This window comes from Strongylocentrotus purpuratus, unplaced genomic scaffold (assembly GCF_000002235.5).
Source record: "Strongylocentrotus purpuratus isolate Spur 01 unplaced genomic scaffold, Spur_5.0 spur5_scaffold_21, whole genome shotgun sequence".
Taxonomy (NCBI): Eukaryota; Metazoa; Echinodermata; class Echinoidea; order Camarodonta; family Strongylocentrotidae; genus Strongylocentrotus; species Strongylocentrotus purpuratus.
Genome location: NW_022145607.1, coordinates 33873829 through 33899827, shown reverse-complemented (window position 1 = coordinate 33899827; position 25999 = coordinate 33873829). Strand labels below are relative to the sequence as shown.

General features: G+C 36.6%; 1 protein-coding gene across 1 annotated transcript; it reads right to left on the bottom strand.

The window, feature by feature from the left end:
* Positions 1-897: 897 nt before the first annotated feature.
* On the bottom strand, positions 898-25244 carry LOC100891519 (acetylcholine receptor subunit alpha-like). The gene is made up of 8 exons (XM_011666277.2): positions 24886-25244; positions 9110-9258; positions 7983-8027; positions 6420-6529; positions 5029-5209; positions 3185-3542; positions 2459-2657; positions 898-1551 (listed from the first exon to the last, which is right to left on the bottom strand). Exons 1-8 carry the CDS (start codon positions 25025-25027, stop codon positions 1218-1220), a joined length of 1518 nt encoding a protein of 505 aa, XP_011664579.2. The 5' UTR covers positions 25028-25244; the 3' UTR covers positions 898-1217.
* Positions 25245-25999: the final 755 nt, after the last annotated feature.

Genomic DNA, 25999 nt, shown 5'->3' with positions numbered 1-25999 from the left:
ACCTGTCCAGTGACCTTGCAGCGCAGTCTAATCCCTCCTGTAAACTACGACAGATAAGCTTTAAAGAACTTTAACTCCTTGATTAACCCGTTCGGGAAGGGATAAACCTTCGGTCTACATAACATATTAATTATAATAATAATAATCACAATGCATACCATGTGGATTGTTCAAAGGTATTCATTGGTTTTTCTTTCTTCCATTTATCTAATCGTTTGTTTGTTATTTTATTTTACTTCTGTTATAATCTACACAATAACAAGTAATACACAAACAAGGTTCATATATGTTATTTTAAAAAGTCAAAATACATAATATATTCATATATATTAATATAAATCCAATAAATAATTATAAGATAAAAAACTGTACCTGACAAATTATTTCAAAATTGAAAATGGAAGGAAACCGAGATCTTAAGCTGTAGCTTGAACGTGTTGGCGGTCTCGGGAAAGGAATCTTTATAGGCGACCGAATATATAATCATAAATTAATGAATTATATCAGTAACATTATGAAAAAAGTAATTATTTCAAAAAGCATAAAAATGAAAAAGGGGTCCTGATTTTGCAAGAAAGGATGATCTGATATAAACGCAAATATCCTTTTGTTTACAATATTTTAATGGAATTAGCTTTGTCTACGCACAATTTTTTTTTAAATATTTGTTTTGCATGGATCGGATTTCTCATACTTCTCTTAGCTACCTTTTGCAAAGATCAGATATTTCTGCCCTCAGATGACGTCATACATTCGCGTTAAAGATGAAAATCTGCCCGCACTTACATTTGCCAAAATCTATATAAAATCTCTCCCTCTCACTCTCTCTCTCTCTCTCTCTCTCTCTCTCTCTCTCTCTATATATATATATATATGTACTTCTGTTTAATTCATTATATCTTTTAAATAAGTCCTTTAGTCACCAAATATATTTTCATATTCGCATAGAGCATGAGTTATGGGTACGATTCATGTCTCTTATGAAGATACAAGCCATATAAGCCACATTGATGTCGTCGTGCTATCGTTTCGTCTTTCAATAGAAGAATATTACAATCAATTTGGAAAGTATAGCCATGCAATATTTTCCTTTTTGCTATAGGTGTTATTGTTTTATGAAGTACCATGAATATTCATGTAGACTGTGCACATGTGTGCTTCGGTAATGTACCGTATATATATATATATATATATATATCCGCATCCTTTTAGAATAGTTAGAAATGAAATGAAAACGATACGATCATATAAACCCATGATGTGGCAGTCACCAGCAGAAGTATGAAAAATATCAGTTTATCGATAACGATAGCAGTATCGCGCCATGTTTGTCCAATCATTTCCGGGTCAATTTCTTTATGGTAATCATGGCTGGTGTTCGGGTGAAGGTGGCGTACGTTGTTAGCGTGGCTGACAAGGAGCGAATTGCTAGCAGGATCTGCTCCCTCAGCTTCCCGTGCAGTTTCAAGGGATGGCCCGTTGAAGTTGCGAGGAGGAGGTTCTCTGGTTTTGTCTGACGGAATATCGACACGCTTCGATCTTCGACGTTTTCTAACGAAAGATAAGTTTTAAAATAGGGTTAAATTCCAACATTAATAAAGATTAAATTTGGGGAAAGCCTGATACCCACAGATCTGATCACTTTCAGGAGCATCCCTATATCAACGTGAAAGGTGGTGTCAAATGTTTGTCGAAATGATTAGGAACAGGAAAGGAATTTTACCTAAAAAAAGTTGAACATAGTCGCTATATTTCCAGATTATGTTTAAGTACTGACAAACTACCACCACCAACAACAGCAGCAATAAATTTCTTCTTTGCCATCCTATACTTTATATTTATTTTACATTAACGAAGGACATGAATGTTTTCAAATGTGGATAGGACTGTTGGAACTTACATATAACACCATGTGTTTTTAACATAAGAATAAGAAGTTGAAACATAAGTCATGCTTGTTTCCAACTCCAATACCAAATAAATAATTAGAGAATACTAATGTTTGTATAATGCACTGAATGATTATTTCAGAAATATTTTTCCACAACGGAGACATTATTCCAAAATTTAAAAACAAATTTATTAGAGTTTCAGGGTCATTTGTAAAGAAGTAGCATAAAGGCGTATCGCTTTTGCAAATTTTACACAAAAAGAGGTTTAGGGTAATAGCATTGTGAAACCATTTTTGTTTTGTTTTTATCTGTGAATAACTTTGAATAGCTAAGCATAAATTAATATATCCAACTTCTGACACGACATGAGTAAAAAGAAATACACACTTTAAAAGACAGTCGCCAAGACTTTCGAGAAGTCAACTCAAGGGTAATTTTAACAATCGTTTTGTTTTATTTCCGATATAAATCGTGTTCTGATTATTTATTGTAATGTTAACATATTTTAGGAGCTGATACAATTAAAATTTCATCGAGGTTGATTGTTGCGCTCATATCTTACTAACTTATAATTCGTTTGTTGTGCTCTAAAGACCTCTTTACTCTCCTGACTGTTGTAGAGAGGAAGGATGAATGGACAGAGCATCACTCTTCGAAGCAACCACGGGACCTCGGTCTGTCCTCCCATGTGGTAGATCCGAAGAACAAAGATGGCACAGAGGACCTCTGCACAGCACATGGCGATCATTACTATAAAGAAACTTACTGTCAAAATAGGGAAGAAGGTTTAAAAAAGGTTATTTAATTTCCGTAAGGGTGACAAATACTCAGTGAGTTTTTGCATTCTTTTATGTCTTTCTGGAAGAAAATTATACAAGTAATGTGCCCTAAAGATAAAGGATTACTCTTGAAATGCTATTACTATATTCGAAATGTGACAAGAAATAGCTGACAAATTTGGGCCATATAATCTCAGGGATGTTTGTAGTCCCATACATATATTTGTGTGTGGATTACATGAAACTTTAGGCAATATTGAGTCAATAATCTATCATGTTGATGATTCCTCATATTATACAAAAACTTTAGTGTCATATACTTAGTAATCCATTGTTTTATTTTCCATCCACACAATCTTTCACAATGTAATTGAGACACGACGTGTCAGCTGTTTTGTTTCGTATATCACAAATAACCGATAAGAGCGTTTTACAGTGTATGTTATTACTACCCTGGTCAATTGATACATTGAAGCATTAAACTAATTTTGTGTCCCAATAATACATTATTACCTATAATAGACGTTGTCTCTCCACTAGGTGGCATCCTATCTGCCACAAGCTGCTGGAAGAGGATCAACGCCAGAAGGTTACTGACCGCCAAGGTCACCTTCTCACCAGACGCTGGGTGTAGCCAACAGACGACCGCCATTAACAGGGTCAGAAGGAAGGCCGGCACGACGACGGTCTTGGTGTAGAACTTCGACATGCGACGGATGGTGATGTTGTACTCGATTATAGACCAGGTCCTGTTGTCACAGCAGAGGACCGCGTCCTTGTTGATTCCGCCAGACCGTTCCAAGATCCAGACCCCGTTCCTGTTGAAGATATCGATTGTGGTGTCACCTTGTTTAGAGAGCTGGAAATGCACCTGTTCCATGCAAAGGACATTAAGAAGACAACATGAATAGCTGATTGATTGATGATATATCTGTATTAATCTAATTGCTTATACCTCAGCCACATTATAGCGAGGATAACACCAGACAGACAACAAACTGAACCAGAAGTACTTTTCCTGTCACAGATTTGTCTTCACTCTAGCGTTAGACCGCTCTTACGGGGTGTGTGTGTTATTGCGATAAAATTGATCATTTTACCCTTAATGGACGAAACTCGAACAATTTGGAGTTGGTTTGGCGATATGACTCAGTGATGAGAAAGAAAGTTTTAGCTTGTAGGTAACCAACTAGGAGGACATACGCCTTTAATCCTACGCGAATTAAGGACTACCGTAAGGAGGATGAACGCCTTTAAATATTATACCTCACGAAATAACATCAGGAATTTGGGAAGACGTGCCGAAGCATACTAAAGACTGTTTCTAGTTGACTCATCTGGTTATTAAAACCAAGATTATTTTCTAGATCCATCACGTCAGGCCTTGTTGTAGGTTCACATCTAACAAAAATAAAACTAAGGCAAACAATAAGACATGACAAAAGTGGTCATGTAAACTTACTTGCGTTAGTTGAAATACGAGTACCCGGCAAAGTCTCACCAAACATAATATCATTGGTAAATTATCGATGACGTTAAATAGTAGAAAATGGGGAAAGGGGAATTGCCCACTATGTTTCTATCCAAAACATGATGGTTTTGTTTAACTGAATATTTTTCATTTTATGTAATCAATGGATTTTACGGTTGCCCATTAAGTTTGGATACATATTATGTTACCTCTTTTCATGAGATGATATGAAAACATAATTTATTCTTGACAGTTAAAATTCAAGGATTCTCAGAACCGCATTGATCCGTCTAAACATTCATAGAGATTGACCAGTGTAGCTTTGAGAAGATATAACCTTCATCAATCAATAACACATCATATAATCAATATCTTTCATGAAAAGAGGTAAAATTAAATTAATTCCAACTTTACTGGCAACAGTTTACTCATTAAAGATATATTTGTGTTCTGGTTATGCGATTGCTTTGTGAAAGAAACGTTGCGGATTCGATCAGAACAGGTTGGTCATCTAGCATATAAGTATTGGTGTATACTGCAAGGTTCTGGAATCATCAAAATGATTAAGAAATTAGGCCCAGTCTTGGTAAAGCTACAAGTACTGTACACAGAAAAATGTATATGGGACTACTCAAACATGTGGTATAAAAATCAGTCCCGATTTGTATGATGTTACATGCCATATTTAGAATATTAAGGCATTTGAAAAGCCATGCTTTTCAGAAAACATTTTCTATCTGATGTTCTTCCACACTTGCATTATACAATGATAACGCTCACAAATAATGTTTCACCTCTTTCCAGAACTCAACCTTCTCTTTAAACGTGGAAATAAATTGAGTGTTAATAATAAAATCACATCACCTGAATAAAATGCTTTATTTACCATGCTTTTCATGTACGCCCAGGGACCGATGGAGATCTTGCAATCTTGAACGTCGTAAGGGAAATAGGTAATATCGATTGGACATACTGACGTCACAAAGGCGGGAAAGTACCAGTCCATGGACCCGTTATACGAGACCAGTATGAAGGTCTCCTGTATACTGATAAAGTCTTTCTGGGCACTGAATTCAAAGTCACAAAGTAGAAATGTAAAAGAAAGTACGTTAAGAATACTATATAAAGGCTCTTTATACTTTGACATTTTAAAGGGACTTGGTAGCATTGTCCAGATGAGAGAAAATGGTGCCAATTAAGGTAGTGATTTCAATGCTAAAGTACAATTAAAGATCCTCTGAAAGTTTGAGTGAAAACAAACCTTTATTAATGATAACAAAATGGTAAAATTGATTCGATCTATTCCGTAACTCTCCCAACTGTATTATTACAATTTTATTACATTTTAGGTGAATGAAAATCGTCACAAAGCAATGAATTGGCTTTATATACCACTCCAGACATGTATAAGTGTTGAAACATTTTTAAAAGCCTGTCTTATGTCTTATTTTCAAGAAAAAACGGTTGGGAAATTAAGAAATGGTTGGGAATTTACTGCTAAAGGGTGTTGCACGTTGACACTTTCGAAAAAACACATAAATATCTTTATGGTTTGAGAATTTTTCAGGATTTGATTGTATGTAAGAGGGTTAGTACAGTAGAAAGAATATAAAAAGTAACATTTCATACAAAAATTACGCAGTTTTGTCAGTCATCAACCTTCAACATAGTTACCGAGTCACTTTAAACAAGGCACGACATTGCCGAACAGCGATGTTGGTATAATACAATTATTATTGTTTCTCCTCGTTTTTCATTTAATTTTCTTATTACGCAAGCTGAATTTCAAATGGGTGTTCTTCGAGTTCATCTTAATGATTTTGTCGTTAGTCAACAACCAACCATGACATTTGGCTATCAGTATGTATTATACAATTGGGTCCTTGGAGTCGGAAGTTAGGTACTTTTAATATAGAACCCAATGTGTGCCATCATTAGCGGGGTAGAATTAAATACCCCCCCCCCCTCACCCCCACCCCCCCCCCCCCTTACGCACACCTCTAATAACACCAACAAAATCCGGGCACCGAGAAATTTTGATTGAAAAGTAAAACTAATTATTTTAACAATAGTAATAATAAGAAGAATGATGATAATAATATCGATTATTTTTATAGGGCACATATCTACAACGCAAGTGCTCGTGGCGTTCCAATATATTACCCCGGTTCTAGCCAGGCTATCAATTCCTGTGCTCATATCCATGCTGCATCGACTTGAATGCGGATAATGAACCCATTCGCATGTATCATTAGTATATTGATATAGTTTTCTTACTTTTCGTAGAGTGATATATCAGGGCGCCATACGTCACTTGGTCTGAGAGTGGTAATGTTGACTCCTCCGTAATCGTTTGGGTCCCACGTCAAGTTCTCATCAATCCACATCTAAGGGAAATTGGGTGGAATGTTAATAACTGCGCATGGCGGTGATGTACACGTAGATGATTTGCGGGAGGGGGACCCCAATTTGCGAAATGAAATATCTCGAGGCATTCCCTATTAAATCCCCAGAAATACATACAAATCTGCTTTTCCTATTTGTTCAAGCGTAAATACCGAAGAAATAATATGGACATTATTTCATGGGACGTGTCGTGGTATATTGGTTCATTCGCTTGACTATCAGTCCAAGGGTTGGGGATCGAATCCCCGCCCGTCACATTAAACCGCATTTGCCAATAATTGCAAGGCCCTCAAAAAGAATACCATTCATCGTCGATGGTGATGAGACTTCCATGGGTCAGCACAATTATTATTTTGTAATCGTTAGTATTGAATAAATTTCTATTTCTTAAAAAGTGTACCGTATAGTTCGTTAACATTTAAAGGTAAAGACCAATTCTTGTCTTGCGATTGCATTGTGAAAGAAACGTTGTGGAATCGATCTCGAAGGTTGATCATCTAGCATATAAGTATTGGTGTGTACTGCAAGGTTCTGGAATCATCAAATTGATAAGAAATAAGCACTGTACACAGAAAGATGTATATGGGACTACGCGATATCTATCCAGGCCGGATCGATATGATAATTTCCCAAATATATCAATTAGTAGCAAAATGTGTATCTTCACGTATTAGTCAAAACATATTCTTTCACGTGATTCGTAATAAGAGCTTCCATTTTTTTTCTTTTTTGAGAGGGGGGCATTTTCAAAACTGGCCTTTACCTTTAATTTAAATGGTTTATAATTATATCGAAAGTGCCAGCAGACCTATTCTTCTGCAACATACCTTAATCTGTTTTAGTTTGTTGGATTTCCTCTCTAAAGATGATTTGCATGGGGTTATCTCACGGTGGCATTCAGGTAGTAAGCTTATAATGATGACATGCAACATAATCATTTTCTTTCACCAAGCACAAATATGATGTATTTCTAAATTTCGAGAAATTGTGAAATAATACGATCTCAAGTACTTGACACAATTTCAATTGCCATGTGCGTCATCAAATTGAAAAGAGCGAACACGACAATTACGTTTTACATAATTTATGGGATACACAATAGGGTATTGATTTGTGTACTTGAACTGATTGTTTTTTTCGGAAATAGAGGCGATCGTGTAAAAAACAATAATAATCAATCAAATATACAATATGATGAACCCACAACAACGCTTTTTAGAAAATCCCACCTGTTCTGCTTCGTATTCAAACGTAAATATTGATTTCATATTCATTTGATGCAGGAAGAAAATGAACGTGTTTTTCAAATCTGGAATTCGAACCACATATTATCTTTGATAGTTTAATCACATTAGGCTGATTGAAATATCAGTTCTTCTTTTGCAAGTAGATTGAAAATGGTTATATATAAATGAAAACAAATTAGGATCGTACCATTCGCATGAAGTTGAGTAGCATAATCTGTTGATGTGCCTCATCCTGCAGTGAAAAAGAAGGAGAAGAAGAAGAAGAAGAAGAAGAAGAAGAAGAAGAGATATAGATAGAGAGAGAGAGGGAGAGAGAGAGAGACCAACATGAAAGGAGAGAGGATGGGGGAAACGTAGAGAAAAAGGCATACATATATATATATATATATATATATATATATATATATATATATATACATGTACATAGAGAGATAGAGAGAGAGAGAGAGAGAGAGAGAGAGAGATATTGTGACTAACTCAATTTGATCAATATGAATTTCGAAGGCAAATAATCAGTACCCAATATTTAAACAAAATGTCTTTAATGGATTTTACCGTAATAGCCACCGTGGGAACAAACGTCTAAAGCTCAAAATGTTATTTTTCTCTGACCAAATTTACAACATAACGATGCCATAATAACAGATTATTCTACCACATACTTTGCTCAACTATCAAATCCCTTTTGTGTGTATTCGTATATGCATTTATTCCCTGATCTTACCCCTTCTTATTAGCATTGCCTTATTACTGTAATTGATATACTTTGGTTATAATTTGGTATTAATTCAAGTGTAAATTTTATTGCAATTCAGACTTAGTATTGCAAAAGTGTTTTCATAATGAAATTCAATTCAAATATTTCCAATATTTTCTACCAATGACATAAAATGAACCATTCAGCATGCCAAATTCGTAATAGTAATGGCTTTAATGTTAATTTCAATAGTATATTTTAGAATATTTCAGTTAAGATTGTCATTGCTTATTAATCGAACTTAATGATAGTTGCCATTATCATTGTCATTTGATCATTTTTATTTGAATTTCAATGTTGATTGTCTAGACTGTTTTAATAATTTTTGTATAATTGCTTTTATCATGTATATGCATTGTAAACTGTTGTAACTACTGCAATTCCATCTTTGGACTGCGAGAATGAATAATTATCAATAAAATTCTTCAATTAATCATTATAATAAATACCATTTGAACTCAATTCAATAATCAAGACCTGAAAATCAGTTTGCTACAGCACGCTCCCTCCTCCCCATTGACCCAACCCCCCTCCAAGAGTGCCCTTAATAAACTCACGAAGCCAATGAGTTCCTTTGGGAGCAGCCTGAAGAACACTTCTGAGACGGTGGATGAGTTCTTGACAGGTCTCACCGAGGTCGGACCGTAGTTCGCCAGCAGGTCGGAGACAAGCTGCTTTTCAGGTCGGCCTTCGAACGTCGATGTCGCTATTGTGATGTGAGGATGAGACAACATTTATATTCAGTTATAATTCTTGAATACTTCAGGAAGTTAAACTCTTTACCAACTTCACAATTCTCAATACTGTAATAATAATAATAATAATATTGGATATTCATATAGCGCACATATTCATCATGCATGGTGCTCATTCATGGTGCTAGGCAGCTGATTTCGGCGCTCACCGCATTCAAGGAATTCCTTTCTACCGGTACTCATTTAACACCTGGGTGGAGAGTGGCAAATATAAATGAATATCTTGCTAAAGGACAATAATGTCGTGGCAGGACTCGAACCGCGGACTTAGCCACTAAACCACAACACCTCTACTATGACTCATACAACTTTCAAGTAAAGCCATGACACACCGACTGAATCTCTCTGTACCCATGAAAGTAAAATCAGCACAATACCCAATACGAATCACTGTGGTGCAAACCGCGAGAGAGTTAGAGAGACACTGGAAAAACGAGAGAGAGGAAGAGAGGGAGAGAGAGAGAAAGGGAGAGAGAGAGAGAGAGAGAGTGGGGGGGGGGGAGGACACACACGCACAATAACGGTAGCAGTGATAATACTATAGCAATGACATAAAGCAAGTGATAATGATAACTTTCCCATAATTATAACGCGAACGATGTTTTTGGATTGAAAAAGGGTGTGAAGCCTCCGGAGGGGAAAAAACGGATTCAGTGTCCCTATTAATTTTTCTGAAATTTAGGTAGATGCCTAAACCCGAAAGCTGCCAAAACCTTGTAAACTAGTGTTGCAGTAGTAGTAAAACTGTGTATTCGCTAAACGCCGTTATAGTAATGTTCAGATAATACAGCATGTATGTTTTGTTCTAATGTTCTGAAGTCCATTCATCACAGTCTTCTGTTTTGGCACTTCATCACATGAGAAACATTGTTTGGCTTTGAGTGTGATACAAGAATATATTGCTCGAGCTATGACAATTTTGGACGAGTCAAAGACGAGTCTAATATTGTCTTAGCTAGAGCAATATATTTTTGTATCACACGACAAATAAAGCTATACAATATTATTTTAATTATTTATATTAGTCTGACTAGCGAAATAACAACATTTGACTAACCTCGGTAAACATAGCTTTATTTTCGTGTGATATCGCTATGATATCGACATCGATAGTTGAAGTTCCAGGATAACTGAGCAATACGAAAACAATATTGGTCAGTCATCCGGGTACTGCGCTAAAGATATTGAATACACTGATTTATTGTACCACTTGGAAGCCTTATATATAGATGATAATCAGTTTTCTTTTTCGTTTGGTAATATCAAATTTGACATTTAAAGGGTTAGCACAGAAAATATAATACCCAGGCTACTTATCCCACCATGCGAAGGGGCCATTTGATTTACCATGCATGACAATCGTTCGAACGAATTAAGGTTCTGATTGAGCGTCTATATAGATTCAGGAGCTCAATGCCCTAATGAAAGTAAAAAAGGTTAATACGGATCTAAAAATAACTGTCCCCGTTTCACTGATGCAGGTCACCTTCTTTCTCAACCCCCACTTTCCCTTGCTTCCCCTTCTCTTTTTGCTACATTTTTGTGTTATTGTAATTTTGTTTTATTCCTCCAAATGTGTAATACAAACAACATACAATTGAATAAAATAAACGTTTTCAATATTGATTGCTTATACATAAACATAATTAAACAAAACTTCATTTGCAGTATATATATCTTAGCAATAAAGTAAATTTATAGGTACCTATATGTCAATTGTAAATGTTATTCATTTATACTCTTTTTCTTAAAGCTAGACACACTTTTTTGTGTAAGTAATTTTGTTTTATTCCTCCAATTGTGTAATACAAACATACAATTGAATAAAATATATAAGCGTTTTTAATATTCGTTGCTTTAACATAAACATACTTAAACAAAAATTCATATGCAGTATATATAACTGAGCAAAAAATGAAAGTAAACTTTAAGTACATAAGTTATAAGTCAATTGTACATATTATTCACTTATAATAACAACAAAAAATATTATTTTAAAAACTGGAGGTTATTTTACTGGTACTCCCAGACCCCCTCCCTCACACGCACGCACACGCGCGTGCACGCGCACACACACACACACACACACACGCAAACACGCACTCCCTCCCTCCGTCTCTCTCTCTCTCTCTCTCTCCCTCTCACACATACACACACATACCCTTTCTCAGAAACGAACTCCCATTCTCTCTCTCCCTTTCCCCTCCCTGTCTGTTTGTCTCTCTTCCACATACAAACATACACACTAACAAAAAAGAGTCTTCCCCCCCCCCTCTCTCTCTCTCTCTCTCTCTCTCTCTCTCTCTCTCTCACGCGCACCCACGCACTCGCCACACACTCCCTCTCTCTCTCTCTCTCTCTCTTTATGTCGCTCTCTCGAACTGACTCTGCTAGATGTATTCTTGATAGATTTCTAGAGCTTTAGTAATCAATCTCTATGACTTATTAGATTATACAAGTTCTGACAGATAAAAACTCCATAAATCAAAGAATAAATCATAATGTCACAATCATTTCACAGAGAGAGGTCGAAGAAAAATTATACCCACTTCATAAAGTTCATTGGCAACAGTATTTGCATGTATTAAAGCCTCACACGCAAAACTGATATTTGATTCATTTTCGTATCAGAAATGTTGTTTGACTTTTCGCAACTTATTTGCGATTGATAGCAATCGCAACTATGTACATATTAAAGGGATATGAGACTGTCAACTTGAGATTGATTAGAGGATTTCCGATTGATTTGGAACCGTTGCAGCATCTTTGTAAGACAGGGTCCTGATTTTATCAAACTTCCATTATTGTATTTTGATGACCGAGTGTGCCTTCCCTCTGTTCATCGAGATTGCTATCTCAAGATATAAAAGACACATACAAATTGGTTCAGGGTAATGTTTAAATCATTCTGGTATTCGTCCGGTAACGGATCTAATGAATCACTTGGAGTGGTCTCCAATTTGACGACGGACAGGTCTTATGTATGCACTGCACTCTCCGCCAACGGAGCTGGAGGGAATACTAATCATTCGATCTCGCGAAACGTTATGTCATTTTTCAGAAAACCTGTAAGACCAAGCAGAAAGCAAAAGCGTCTATGTTGCGTTAATTATTTCATTTGGATATCAAATGTTATCTAAAATCTGTTTACCTTTTCCATTATTGAATAAAAACCACAAAGAACATACATGTAGAAATGTAAAATCAATTCGCATATCAGAATTGCTAATAAAGTTGATTTCTTTGGTTTGACATTTAAAAATATATCTTATCCTACAACCACCAGAAACAATATTGTTTAAATATATACCCGTCAATACAAAAAGCAACGCATGTATTAATTTATAATTAGTTTTTTTTAAATGGTGAAACGGGTCTTACTGTCAAATGTGACAGGGGCTTTACTGTGAAACTATCATAGGTGTAGTGTTTCATTAGGCATGAATCTGTCTGGATGCAAATATGTCGATCCAAGGGACACAAAAGGGGTGCCAGAAGTAATGTTTCAAACTAAATCACAGTACTTATACTGCCCTTTTATAGCCCTACATTATAGACACTATACATTTTCACATTTAATGAACAATTTGTTTGCATCCACAACTGTTCGATTTTTCTTTTGTCTTGCAATCTTAGCAACTTGAAGTCATCCCAAAGACAACCAATGTCATACTGCCTAGATGTCAATCCAGTTGTGGCGTTGCCAGGGGCACTCTTTTTTTACATAAGGTTATTTTTTAGGAAAAAATAATAATGAATACCCAAATTGTGTATACGGTGCGTGCATTGCTCTAAAAATTAACGGAGGTTCCTATTAATCTCCGGAAGTGCAGTGCATTACTCCGAGTGGGTGGTCATGAGAAAAAAAAATCCCATTTTCATTTCTGAATAATGTTTTCTTATCGGAATTACATCTTATTCTCTTGTAGTTCGCAAACCAGCTTTTAACCTAGTTTATATTATCATCATTATTACATTTTATTTCCCTCTGGGGGGGGGGGGGGAGGGGGGCACCGTGGCCATTTGCTTTCACCGTGATTTTGCCTACGCAGAAAGTGGTGACATAATGCAAATGCCTTATTTGCCCTTCTTTTCTAAAATTGGTTGGCTTTCGATCGCACTAGCACAACTTGACTATCCAAATTAATCTAGTTAGTCGTTGAATTTCATTGCAATGAGGTAAAAAGAAAACAGACTCAAAAGCGATGCTGGCTATCTACTTTGTCCTTTGACAAAAATATCCTCTTCAGAGGTTTTTCATTCAATAGTATTACAATTCCGAATTTGGAAAATGAAGCCCCATGTAATAAGTAATTACACATGCATCGTTAGAGAGAGAGAGGTGAGGGAGTAACATCATGTATACTAAATAATTTGATAACCATCCTACCCTCGAATTTGACGAATAATCTTACCATCAAAAGAGCGACCCCTTATTTGTCTGCCACTGAATATTCTTTAATCTATTTAGGAATTTTCTAGGGACTTGTTTGTTATGTTATAACAATCCCATTTCTCATTTACATGAATATGGTATTTATTTTTTGCTTAAAACAACAAACAAAACAACACTTGCATCATACCACGCCCCTGGTGGTGATTCTATGGTGATTCAAATCACAGACAATCATGCCACATTCATCTCCATATCAAGCAGTGTCTTCAGGTCTTATGCCTTAATTTCGCATTCTAAACACATCTTGGGAGTTTGAATCTCAATTTTGCTTCCAAATTGTCCAACCAGGATGTGTTATTTATATATATCTTGCAAGAACTCATGATATTCGTGCATTTTACACTTCAGCGATTCTGTGGACCTCATCGTTCCGAGAATTCTCCTACACTTTTCTTTAAAATACAAACATAAATGCTGCATTTATCCATCACTTTTTATTCAAGATTAAGAATGTTGGGTAAATATAAAAATGTCATACATTTTATAACGTGGGAAAAGACTCTTTCCCATACCTACATGTATCTCTGATATATACTCGTTAAAAATTTTCTCGTAATAATAATTTACCTATTGGTATAGTGTTGTCTCTTTCCATTTTCTTTACAACAAATTAAGTTAATTGTCTGATTGTGAATGTGCAATTTTATTTTTTTCAATACCCCCCCCCCAAAAAAAAAAACCCAAAAAACTTCCTCATCATCCTCTGATTTATCCATCAATTTGTGACAAACAAATTATGACATATTGAGCATCAAAGCAAGTCGAGATGAGGTAAATATACAGAGTCCCTCTGCAACCCCTCTCTTGATGTCTTTCTGATGCCGCCAGAATAATGCTTTAAAAATTCAGCAAACTACGTGTGTATCCGTCCCCTTCCCCCCCCCCCCCCCCCCCCCCCCATCCAAATGTTTAGAGATGCTATGCAGTGTGAGACCCCACAAATGTTTAATCTCAGAAAGTTTTCTTTCATTTAATTTTAAAAGTCAGCTATGAACGAAAGGTTATCACACATGCTTTGAAAGAGTGTTATATTCCATTTTTTTTTTAATAATTAGCAATTTTCGAGGTGTAAACTTATATTTTGACTCACACTGTGGAACATGGGATCAAGGTCAGGAGGTTTATTCACTAGTACTCAAGGAGTAAGTGGATTCGCCAGTGGCCTCTATGGCAAGACATTAATCAAAAATTCACCGGAAAGCACTTACGACCGTCGGTGCCATTGTTGCATACACGCATACACATTATTTCTTATTAGTCAGGCAAAATGAACCATCAAACCAAACCTACCCATTCCCTGTCTTTCGGTCATGTATATAGTGCACTTGTCTTGGCCATAGGCAATATTATGACGAGCGGTTGGATGGGGGTGGGGGGGGGCACATCTTGACATGTTATACAACGTGGAAGGAGATATTGTACTCGACACGCGTTATTCCGTAAATCGTTGTCTGCATCACGAAATGCATCCACAACGAGCTAAGCTACTTTACAGTCATTGCACTTACAGATACTGACCAAATTTTGGTTTGTGTACAAAAAACTAATTTTCGGCTCAAAATAAATATGTTATACTTTCCTAACTCAAACAAATTGAATCAACCTGAAGATGATTTAATTATTTAATATGATATAATTATGTTAATAATAATAATGATAGTGAACATTTATAATGCGCCATGTCTGTCAAAATGACACTCCTGGCGCAGTTGTGTGGAAATTGTATAATTTGTGGGCATACGACCATCAAGCAATTCAAGAAAGAAAGTAAAAAAAACATAAGTTAAAGTTTAATATACTTCAGGACATAATTTGCAATAATAGAATAATACAAAACAAGGCATATTACAGTAATAACAGTTATATAAGGGTAGTACAATCTAAGACATAATTTAGCAAACTTATATGTTGAGGACAGAGATTTGAAATGTGAGTAGGACTTCTCATTTCGAAGGTGAGGAGGGAATAAATTATGTTAACTAAAGTATGCATACGCATGTATTTATTATATGGGCTAAAATTGTTTTTGTCGAAAACAAGTCACCAATTTTGAGTTGAAATAACTTTCCACTCTAAAAAAATAAATAAAATCATAACCTTTGCTTTCCCCAAATCTTTACTTACAAATAATTTGGGGGCAATTAAATCATCCCCAACAGAAAACTAACCAAATGATATTTAGAACCTCTGCTCATATTGCTGCGTTCCTCTTTAAATTACCATCTACATTTACGTTCATTTTCTCATATCGCAGTTAACACGTTATTTTGAGGCAAAGGTATAACCCCCACCCCTCCTCCGCCCCAAGGTCTGTTGTCGACTCTGCTCGTAATTATGTGTTACTCTCTTTCCCATCGTCTATACTCGCTTTTGCTTCCCAATATCTCTATATTTTATAAATTATGCACTTAAATTATCCCTCCAAAAGAAAACTATGAAAATGTTCTGGAGACGCCCGGACTCATAATGATGCTCTATATACACATCCTCTCGAAGCAAATTATAATAATATCGCCCACCCCCCCCCCCCCCCCCCATCCAATGAGTATGGTGTGTATACCCCACTGCTCATAATTGTGTTTTTCTACGTGTACGTTCGCTTCCCCAATCTATCTGTTTACAATCTCTCGACAGATCCCTCATTTCATTGATCGCAATCCAAGTTGATATTAGATGACTAGAGTTGACATCCCTCCTACCATATATAGGTACATTGCAGTCACTTGGATTATATCAAAAATCGTATACCGAGGATTTGTTATGGTTTTGCTAGTCATACTTGATCTTCTAAGCTATCTTTATTTGTTCTGTTTTCTGTACCCGGGGATTTGTATGTGCCTCCAATATCAGGAGCCAATGGAGTATGCCCCACCCCTGGTTCGATTGCGAAAGGTGACTAAAAGGAGATGTTAGAAAATCTGGACAGCTATTATGATATTTACATTATTTAGCTATTTATTTTTCTTCGTTTTTGCAACCCGTCAGAGATAGATAAGCGCAGGGAATTTTCAAGGAACCCTTTTACCGACGTTGGCCTTATCTTTAAAAAAAATAATAAAGGCCTCTCTACATGTTATCGTTACCTCTGAGACTGTTGTGGCGTTCATCATTATTTTGCTCAGGGTTTAGCGTTACGGTGTCCCTCGTTGTCTTTCTCAGTCTCCTTGTGTATAACATATATATATGTATGTCTGTCCGTCTGTCTTTCTGTCTGTCTCTCTGTTTCTATGTCTCATTGTTTCTCTCTGTCTCTGTCTCTGTATATGTCCCTTTCTCTCTCATTGTCTATCTCTCTGTCTCTTTCTATCCTTCTTCATTTCTCCCTCCGTCTTTCTTTCTCTTCCTCTGTCTCTCTCTTTGTCTCTATCTCTCTCTCTCTCTCTCCCTCTCTCTTCTTTCCCTCTCGCCATTCCTCCTCTCAGCCCCCTTCTCTCTTAATTGCTTCCTTCGTGTAGCCACATTTCTCCCACTGCTTAATCTCTTACTCTAATTATCCATATTAAAGTGCAATTATTGGTAGACGCGAAACCCAATTAATTAAGGGATCAGAATAGGTATCCGGATGGCATTGCTTACTGCAATAATATGTTTAGCTTCCTAGTAGAATACATTTGAAAGTTTAGTCCATAGTATTCCTTTCTTCACCTTTATAATGAATATTTCTGTTATTACTCACCCACTCACTCTCTCTCTCCCTCTCTCTTCCTCTCTTTCTCTCTCTCTCTCTCTCTCTCTCCTTCTCTCTCTCTCTCTCTCTGCCCTCTCTTTCATTTCTCTTCGTTTATATTTATTTCTCTTTTTGTTGTTGGTATTTTCTCTACAGTATCCTTAAATTGTTCAAACCTGCTTAATTTCGTCGCCTTTCCCCCCGTAATTTCCTCAGCCCTGTTATATTAAAACCATTTTGCCTGTCCTATCAGATTTTCTCCCTCTAACAAACTCTCGGGTTATTTTGTGTGTGTACCTCATTTTCTCCCATTGTATTTTTGTTCGGTACGATGATACGGGGAATACGTATTGTTAGTTCCCTCTAACCTCCGGGGGCCCTGCATAACCTTTCTCAATTTTCTTCCCATTTTGTGTCAATTACTTATTACCCGTCTCTCCCACTATTTTCTTTCAATCTGTGCAGCAAGTGTTATTTGGCAACCGCATCGTCCCCAGCTCCATCTCTCTCTCCCCCTCTCTCTCTCTCTCTCTCTCTCTCTCTTTGTTTTTTGTCTCTCACAGCCCCTCTCTCTACATCCGCACCTTCCTTTCTAGCTCTAACAGTAGTCCCCTGTCTTTTCTCTCTCTCTCTCTCTCTCTCTCTCTCTCTCTCTCTATCTATCTCTACCTCTACCTCTGTATCTCCATGTCTTACACTAATTAACACTTTACCTCTCTCATATCCCAAAATTACATAAACACATATACTCTCTGCCACCTGGATATTAACTCACATACATAAAAACGTCTGCTAAGAGCCAAAATGGTGTTAAATCATATAACTACGTTAATACATGGCTAACCTCCTGAGTCTCAACAAAAGATTGAAAATCTGTGTTGCAGTCCGTAGAAGACAGATACACCACTCAACAAGAAAACAAATCGACTGATCATTCTCGTTATCTAGCTCACCGCTGTGAGGACCAGTGGCGTAGGTAAAGGAGGCATGCTGGGGGAAGTGCCCCCTCCCCAATCGAATGATGTAAAAGTCAAAATAAAGGAAATGCGAGAAAGAGAGAAGGGGAAAAGGAGGAAGGAAAGGAACAGGACGAGGGTGGAAGATGCATGGACCTCCAATCAGTAACTCTGAAATTCGCTTTTCGCTTTCCGACGGTGCCCCTCCCCAATTGTTCAAGTACCCCTACCAATATGTTTACGCACTCTACGCCACTGGTGAGGACTGTACCCCAAACCCACCGACAGTCCGAGATAGAGGTTTTTTCTTCTTCTAATTAGTGCCATTTGACATTTGGATTCGCTGTGACGCCGCTTACTCTGGGCACTTAATCCATATAAAACCTATCATTTCCTCACTCTACGAAATTGGAAGGATCGCAACCAATGAACGCTGCCATGTCCTATTAACCTTGCCGTATTTTGTATTATTAACCGCCCCGCTTTTCTTATTTCACCATGCAATATGGCCAAGAGGATTTGTTAAAATTAAAACCGCCTTTAAAGGGATCGTTTAACGATGTTGAATCTGAGATGCATGGCCCTACGTGTTATCAGTGTCTGTGATATGGTGTTATATTACAGCCCTAAAAAAATGCGCTTCAAAATGATCAAGTGTCTCAAACAAGTAAAATCTTTGAATGACCGGTTTTACCATACACGTTTTCCCCAATAGACTGTAGTTTTATGAAAACCGTTTGGCAAACGTATAACTTGATTTCGATTTTCAATCATAAACATCTTGATAATCAGACGGGCAATCGGTTTGTAAAAGTCTTTGGGTTCTTGACTGACTTAAATGTTTATAATTATCATTGCAGCATGAGCTAAATCAGGGATTTTTTTTAAAGGATCTAAGACAAAGTTACCGGATTCCTTTAAGCTCTTGAATAAAACTTGCAAATTACTGAACAATTTTGCTTTGGTATCAAGAATAACATTAACAAGAGATGTCCCACAATTTTCTAGTGGACTGATCTCAATAATTTTTATTTTAAATACATGATTTAACACCTCGTGTTATCCATATCAATTCCTTTCATAGCAAAAGCGCTCCTCACAATTTCTGTAAATTTGGCAGTTTAACGCTACGCGTACCGCCTTGACCGGACTGTGCGGTATCTGTGCAGTTCTGTGTGTAGAGAGGTCGGGCTGTATTCATTATTTCTTGGGGTGCATAAATTGCTCTAATTATACGTACGCGTGTAATGCGCAAGTTTATTGTGACGGCACTAAACCCATCCCACTCATTGTTCCCCTATTTTCATAATGGTACTGACCCAATGAAATGTAGTGCAGTGCGCTCGTACGCGCTGCGCTGCGTGTGTACATGTACTGTACTTATGCATGTTCAGTTATATGTGTATGCATAGCATTACGTACATGCATACAGGGCTAGCTGGCACAAAACCCTGGGTCGGGCTTCTAAAATGGGACATGAAGCATGATTTGACATGAAAATTGACGGAGCTAAAAATGAATCAATCAAAATGAAATTTATATGTATGAAAAGCTTACGTATCATATGTCATTGTCTGTGATTGAGGATTTACAAATTTGACGCAAAACGCGTTGCTGCAAAGTTAAAGATTGGTTTATTGAAAGGCAATCGAGCACAGTGCGACCGATCCATTGACATTGTGTATGAGAGAGTAATTTTTTTTAAATGGATTGTAAAGTTCAACGTCAAAGTGACGGAGGTTTTTTTTCAAGTAAGGGCATGGTTTTACATGGAATGTAAAGGAAATGTTTCCTTCTTCTCATATCTCGATTGAGGATATTATTCTCAATTTCGATTTTTAATGGTAAAGAAAAGTGTAAAAAGATGTCGAGAATTTTACCATATGTCATGTAATATAAAATGCGCGCGGGTCGGTTGATCTCCCAAAAGGAGCGCGAAGGAATTGATATGGTAGGAGTTAAGCTCTTGAATAAAATATGCAAATTATTGAACAACTTTGCTTTGGTATCAAGAAGTACATTAACAAGAGATGTCCTACAATTATCTAGAGGACCGGTCTCAAGAATTTTATTTTAAATACATGCTTTAAAACCTCGTGGTATCATAAGAGTTAAGGAGGGCATATAGCCTGTCATGATCAACTGCATGGATAATCATAGTATTTGTATGTTTATATGTGTATGGTTTGCTAAATTTCTCCTTGTGAAATCGTATTCATTAGATAAATAATTTATGATGATTTAGATCAATTACTGAGAGGAGGATGAAGAAGAGAAAGAGAAATTAAAAAAAAGAGAGAGAGAGAGAGAGAGCAAAAGAAAGAGAGAGAGAGAGCAAAAGAAAGAGAGAGAGAGAGAGATAAAGAGGGAGAAAGAGGGGTTGTCATAAAGATAAAAATAGACTCTTCCTCCACAATCATTGATCATGTCTGCACTATATTGCATTAAAAATCGTGTGCCAGTATACGAGCGCAAGAAGTACAGATCGTTATAATAACTCACGTATATGTACCCAACGATATCCATACAATAATAAGCAGTCCTGCTTTTAAAAAATGCAAACATTGAGCGAAATTCAGTATGTCCAAGGGCAAGAATTCTCCATATTTCCAGGGTCACTATGTACATATATCAAGGCAGAGTAAAGCTAATTCCATTACCTTTTTGGTTGGATATGTTTTCCTTACTCGATCTGAGTCATGCAGGGTCGGAGGCTTTCTGGCCAGCACTCAGACGAAACATGAACATCGTAGTTCTAGAGTGCATATATATTTTGAAATATTAAATCCGATGTGTAGTTAAGTAATCCCATTAATTGTGAGATTTCTTTGATCTCTATTTACATTGGCAATTTACGAGCAAGCTCTAAACGACTATTTCCTTTTTTTTTTCCACAAGTAGATCTTTATAGGGATTGGGTATCTTTGCCTCAGATTCTAAACAAAATCCAGGATTTAGCTTATACTGCAATCATAATTGTAAACCTTTAGGTAAGTCGGGAATCCCATGACTTTTACAAGCCGATCGCTTGTTTGATTATCAAGATATTTATGATTGGAAGTAGAAAATTCAATAACTGTTTGCCAAACGGTTTCGAACAGTTTGTTACAACACTACAGTCTACTGGGGGAAATGAGTATGGTAAAACCGGTCACTCAAAGATTCTAACTTTTTTGAAGCGCAATTTTGTTAGAGCTTCAATATTACACCATATCGCAGACACTGATAACACGTAGGGTCATGCATCTCAGATTTGTAAAACTAGAAAAATGGTTAAATAAACAATGCCTTTAATAAGCAAATGAGAGGTGAAAATGAATGAGATATGCTTATTGTTATAAAGAAAAAGTCGATATTGTCATGTCAGGACCAAAATGGAAAACGGAACTATAACTGATGCTGTTATCCTGTATGAAACTGATTCAATAAATAGATCAATAAAATAAAACAGTTTAGATCCTGACCAAGAATGGACATTCGTATATACTGTTGTGTGCACGGCAACCCGCCCCTTGAACGCACGTTTATTAGGTAGCAGCGAAGTGGAAAGCTCGTTGTAGACAGATTTGAGAAACAATCCTCAATTTGGTATCTAATTCATACTTTTGCTCTTAAGTATATCTGACACTTATAACTCTTGAATACAACTTGAGTAATAGGACATCTTTCAACGACTTTATTCTTATTTCCTTTTCGCCGTAATAATCGTTATCAACACTTAAATACACTGCCAGTCCGTCCTCACACCAACTCAATACTGACCCACATTTAGCCATTCGGGGTAATATAACTCTTTGTTTGGTCTGGTGTTGGCCTGGTGTCGGCCTGGTGTCGGCCTGGTGTCGGCCTGGTGTCCGTTTTATTGGTGTGGCCGAGGTGTATGACGGAAAAGCATGGTTTCAAAAATCTTTTGGGGTTTGAATATAGAAAGGAGAAAAATGAGAATAAAGGGAACAGAGAGAGAGAGAGAGAGAGAGAGAGAGGAGTCTGACAGGGTTGAGGGTATAGTGAAAAAGATTGCCTTCAAAGAGAGATAAATAGACAGAGCGAGAGGGGAGAGAGAGAGAGGGAAAAAAGGGCGTACTAGATCTTCCCCATGACAATGATGGTCTGCATTTCGTCATATCAGAAAAGTGAAGTGTGAACAGATAAAGATAAGCATAACACTCGTCAATTCAATTCATACTTCCCGTGTTCAGAGTTCACACTTAACAATAACAATTAATTGACACTTCTAACGAGAAACGATAATACGAGGGGCTTGTTCAGTCGGAGGGGGGAAACCATGAGAGGAGAATAGTGAATAAGGAACAGATAAGGTCTGTCTTCACCATCTCGAGATTGCCAAATATCCAGCTATTTGAACTATCCCGATCGCAAACTATCCGGCTAATTTGAGTCTATAGAGAGGGGAAAATCGAGAAAGGTAAGAGAGTGCATGAGTGTATGAGACTTACAAAGAGGAAGGGAGAAACGAGAAGAGAGAGAGAGAGGGGAGAAGGAAAGAGAGGGGGATAGAGAGATAGAGAGAAAGAGAGAGAGAGAGAAAAGGGAGAGAAAGAGATGGGGAGAAAGAGACAGAGAGAGCGGGGTTAAGAGTTAGAAAAGAAGAAAGATAAAGGGAAAGATAGAGAGAGAGAGAGAGAGAGAGAGAGAGGGAGAGAGAGAGAGATAGTAGATGCATTTGATAGTTTCCTTTCAAAATTCTCTTAATAACAAACTGCCCAATTCCGTTTTGTATCATTACTGACTACTAGTTGTCGTTTGGTTATGTTTTAATGCAATTCAGTAAAAATTGGCTATTTATGCCTTATACGATCTGCACAAGTCATGCTTTAACTTTCGGTAAAGTTCTCAGAGACTTGTAGATTTTCTAGGGGAACGCCGCCCCCATCCCGAATAATAGACGGTTGAGTTCACGGTCATGTTTTTTTAAAATACATGTATGTTATAACAAGACTTCGCATTCTTGAGTATTATACGTGTAAAGCATATACCATGTTTGTCTACATAGTGCATAGTGTTTGTCCCCCCCCCCCCCCCAAGTTCCATGGATGGCCGCAATACGAGAGAGATAGAAATTCACCTTTTTTGGGGGGGGGGGGGGACGTGTCCCCTTGGTCGCCTCTAAAAACAAAAATCGATGTGCACATATAAATAACATCTGTCTATTAATACCTAATGTTGCTGTAGCATTTGAACAAATTGGCTCATATGCATATTCATCAATTGCATTGTACCCTTTCCTTTTCAACCAAATGTACCAGTATCACGAGCAAAAAAAAAAAAAATACCCTAAGATATCATATGTTATTCGAAGTTTGAGTTATATACCGTTTAATTTAGGAAGGAAAAAAAATTCAGCTATGTAACCGTGACAAATAATGACAATAAATACTGTTGTTGATGATGATGATAATAATAATAGTGACAATAATAACAATAATAATAATAAAGATGATAATAATGATATAAATAATAATAATAAAAGATAGTAACAATACTGTTTCCAAATTCTACGCAATCGTACATTTTCAATAGTTTTGTAAGTCCATTTTTTCTTCCTATATTATTCCACTATGTAAAAACGATTTATATCCGTGTTTCCATATGTCATTGTACATTTGCTACTGTGTGTTATCTATTTGTGTATGTTAGTTTCTATTGCATATTGTTCATGTGCTTTATGTAATGCCAACAACTGAATATTTGCTGCGAGGCCTACTTTGATCTTTCTGTTTAATGGTTTAAATGAGACACCTTTGATAATGACTGAACTTGTACAAGCAAAATGTTTGATATGCTCCTATATTCAAAGTACTGTTTAACGAATTCTCTCTAGGAATACAAACCGTTGAATTGTCACTTAAATTCTTAATAAAAGCTGCATAAAAATATCATAAACACATCATGCCAATATATCGTTTGCTGGCGTGCTGTGCAAGAAACATTTCTCTAGTACGTATTTATTCATTTATCTTATCAATCAATCAATCTATCTATCTAAATATTCGAGTGGCCATTTAGTTGTTTTACAAAAGAGCCATGCAGGTCATAACAAAAGTAAGGTATGTACAATAAGTAAAGCCAAAGCAATGTGATTGTACAATCAATATATAGATCACGAAATAATAATAATAATGATAATAATAGTGATAATGGTAATAGTTATAACTGTAATTTATATTGCGCAATTGCTTTACAATTATACTTAACAAAGCATAGAAACAAAGCAAAAATTGACGTTAATACAGAAATAATACTACATTAATTATCAAAGAATTATGTTCTATCATTCAGTACAATAAATAGGATGTCCAGCCTTAAAGCTCCTAAAAACTATTCATGAGAACATTCATATAACCTTTTCTGGTACTAATCGAAATGAATTCTACGCTCCCTACATGTACAACAGAATATATTTCAAAACGCAAGAGATAAGTTATTTCTGTAGTCATACAATCACGAATAATAAAAAGCCTGGAAATTAATCACTCACCATCGGAGCAATCTGTCAACCCGAGAAGTAAAGTGGCGTAAAGAAGCACCAGCGCTGGTAGACACATTTTACGTGTAATCCTCACAAAAAAATGACAACTAAACTCCATTTTTGTTCCGAATTTTCCATAAAACGACGTCATTTATTCATGACGGTTTTGCGCGTCCTTGCATGTTGTTAGCAGCTACAGCGGACTAGATCGGGAGGCCACCCAAAGAAAATAAAATAATTTGCGTTGATCAAACTCGGCGGCGCTCCAATAGTCCACCGCGCTACGTATTCCATTGCTATGCGAAATCACGACGATCAAACCAATTAGTAACTGAGGTTTGTGTTTGGCCGCGAGTGGATGACAGCGACACGTCGCGACGGCTACGGGAAGATGTAGGCAGCTCCGCGCCTATCTGGTCGAATATCGCCTCTAGGTTGAGAGATAACGAGCCATGCAACATGGCAAGCATGCTGTCATTCATATCTCTACCCTGTATATTAATTACAGCAATCATCGTTACTCCCCAGGCTAATCTCCTTCGTTCAAGACCGTATCCAGATGTGACATATGACAAGAATCACTTAATCGTCTCTTGTACGGAACCTATTCTATACAAGCTTTCCTTTTTTTAGGTTTCGTCATATTTGACTTTGAAATAGATAAATTCGTCTGCTTGTAAAAGCTCTTTAATAACTCGATTAATAACTAAATTCGTAATATGTGTTTACTTTCTTTTTGTGTGATTATAATTTACAAAGAAGTATTTTGATATCGTAATATATATTTCATGTGCAATATGGAAAACAATAAACTAAACTGAACTAAAACTGAATCACACGTGAAATATTAACATGAAAATATTTATCCGTGGGTCATATCTACCCATGACATGAATATCTTGGCCTGAAATCCACGTCGTAAATTATTGGCAGTGAGTATGAAGTAAGCCTGAATGGAAAGAAAAGCACAACTTGAACCATTCAAGGGTTGTACATAATTGCTTGGCACCTCTGGTTTGCCTGTCAATTGATTTCGTAATCACTAATTATTTTTTAGCACCAAACCTTCTACTAACTAAAATATTACAAGAATGTAAAAGTTATCTCCTTCTCGATGTCTAGC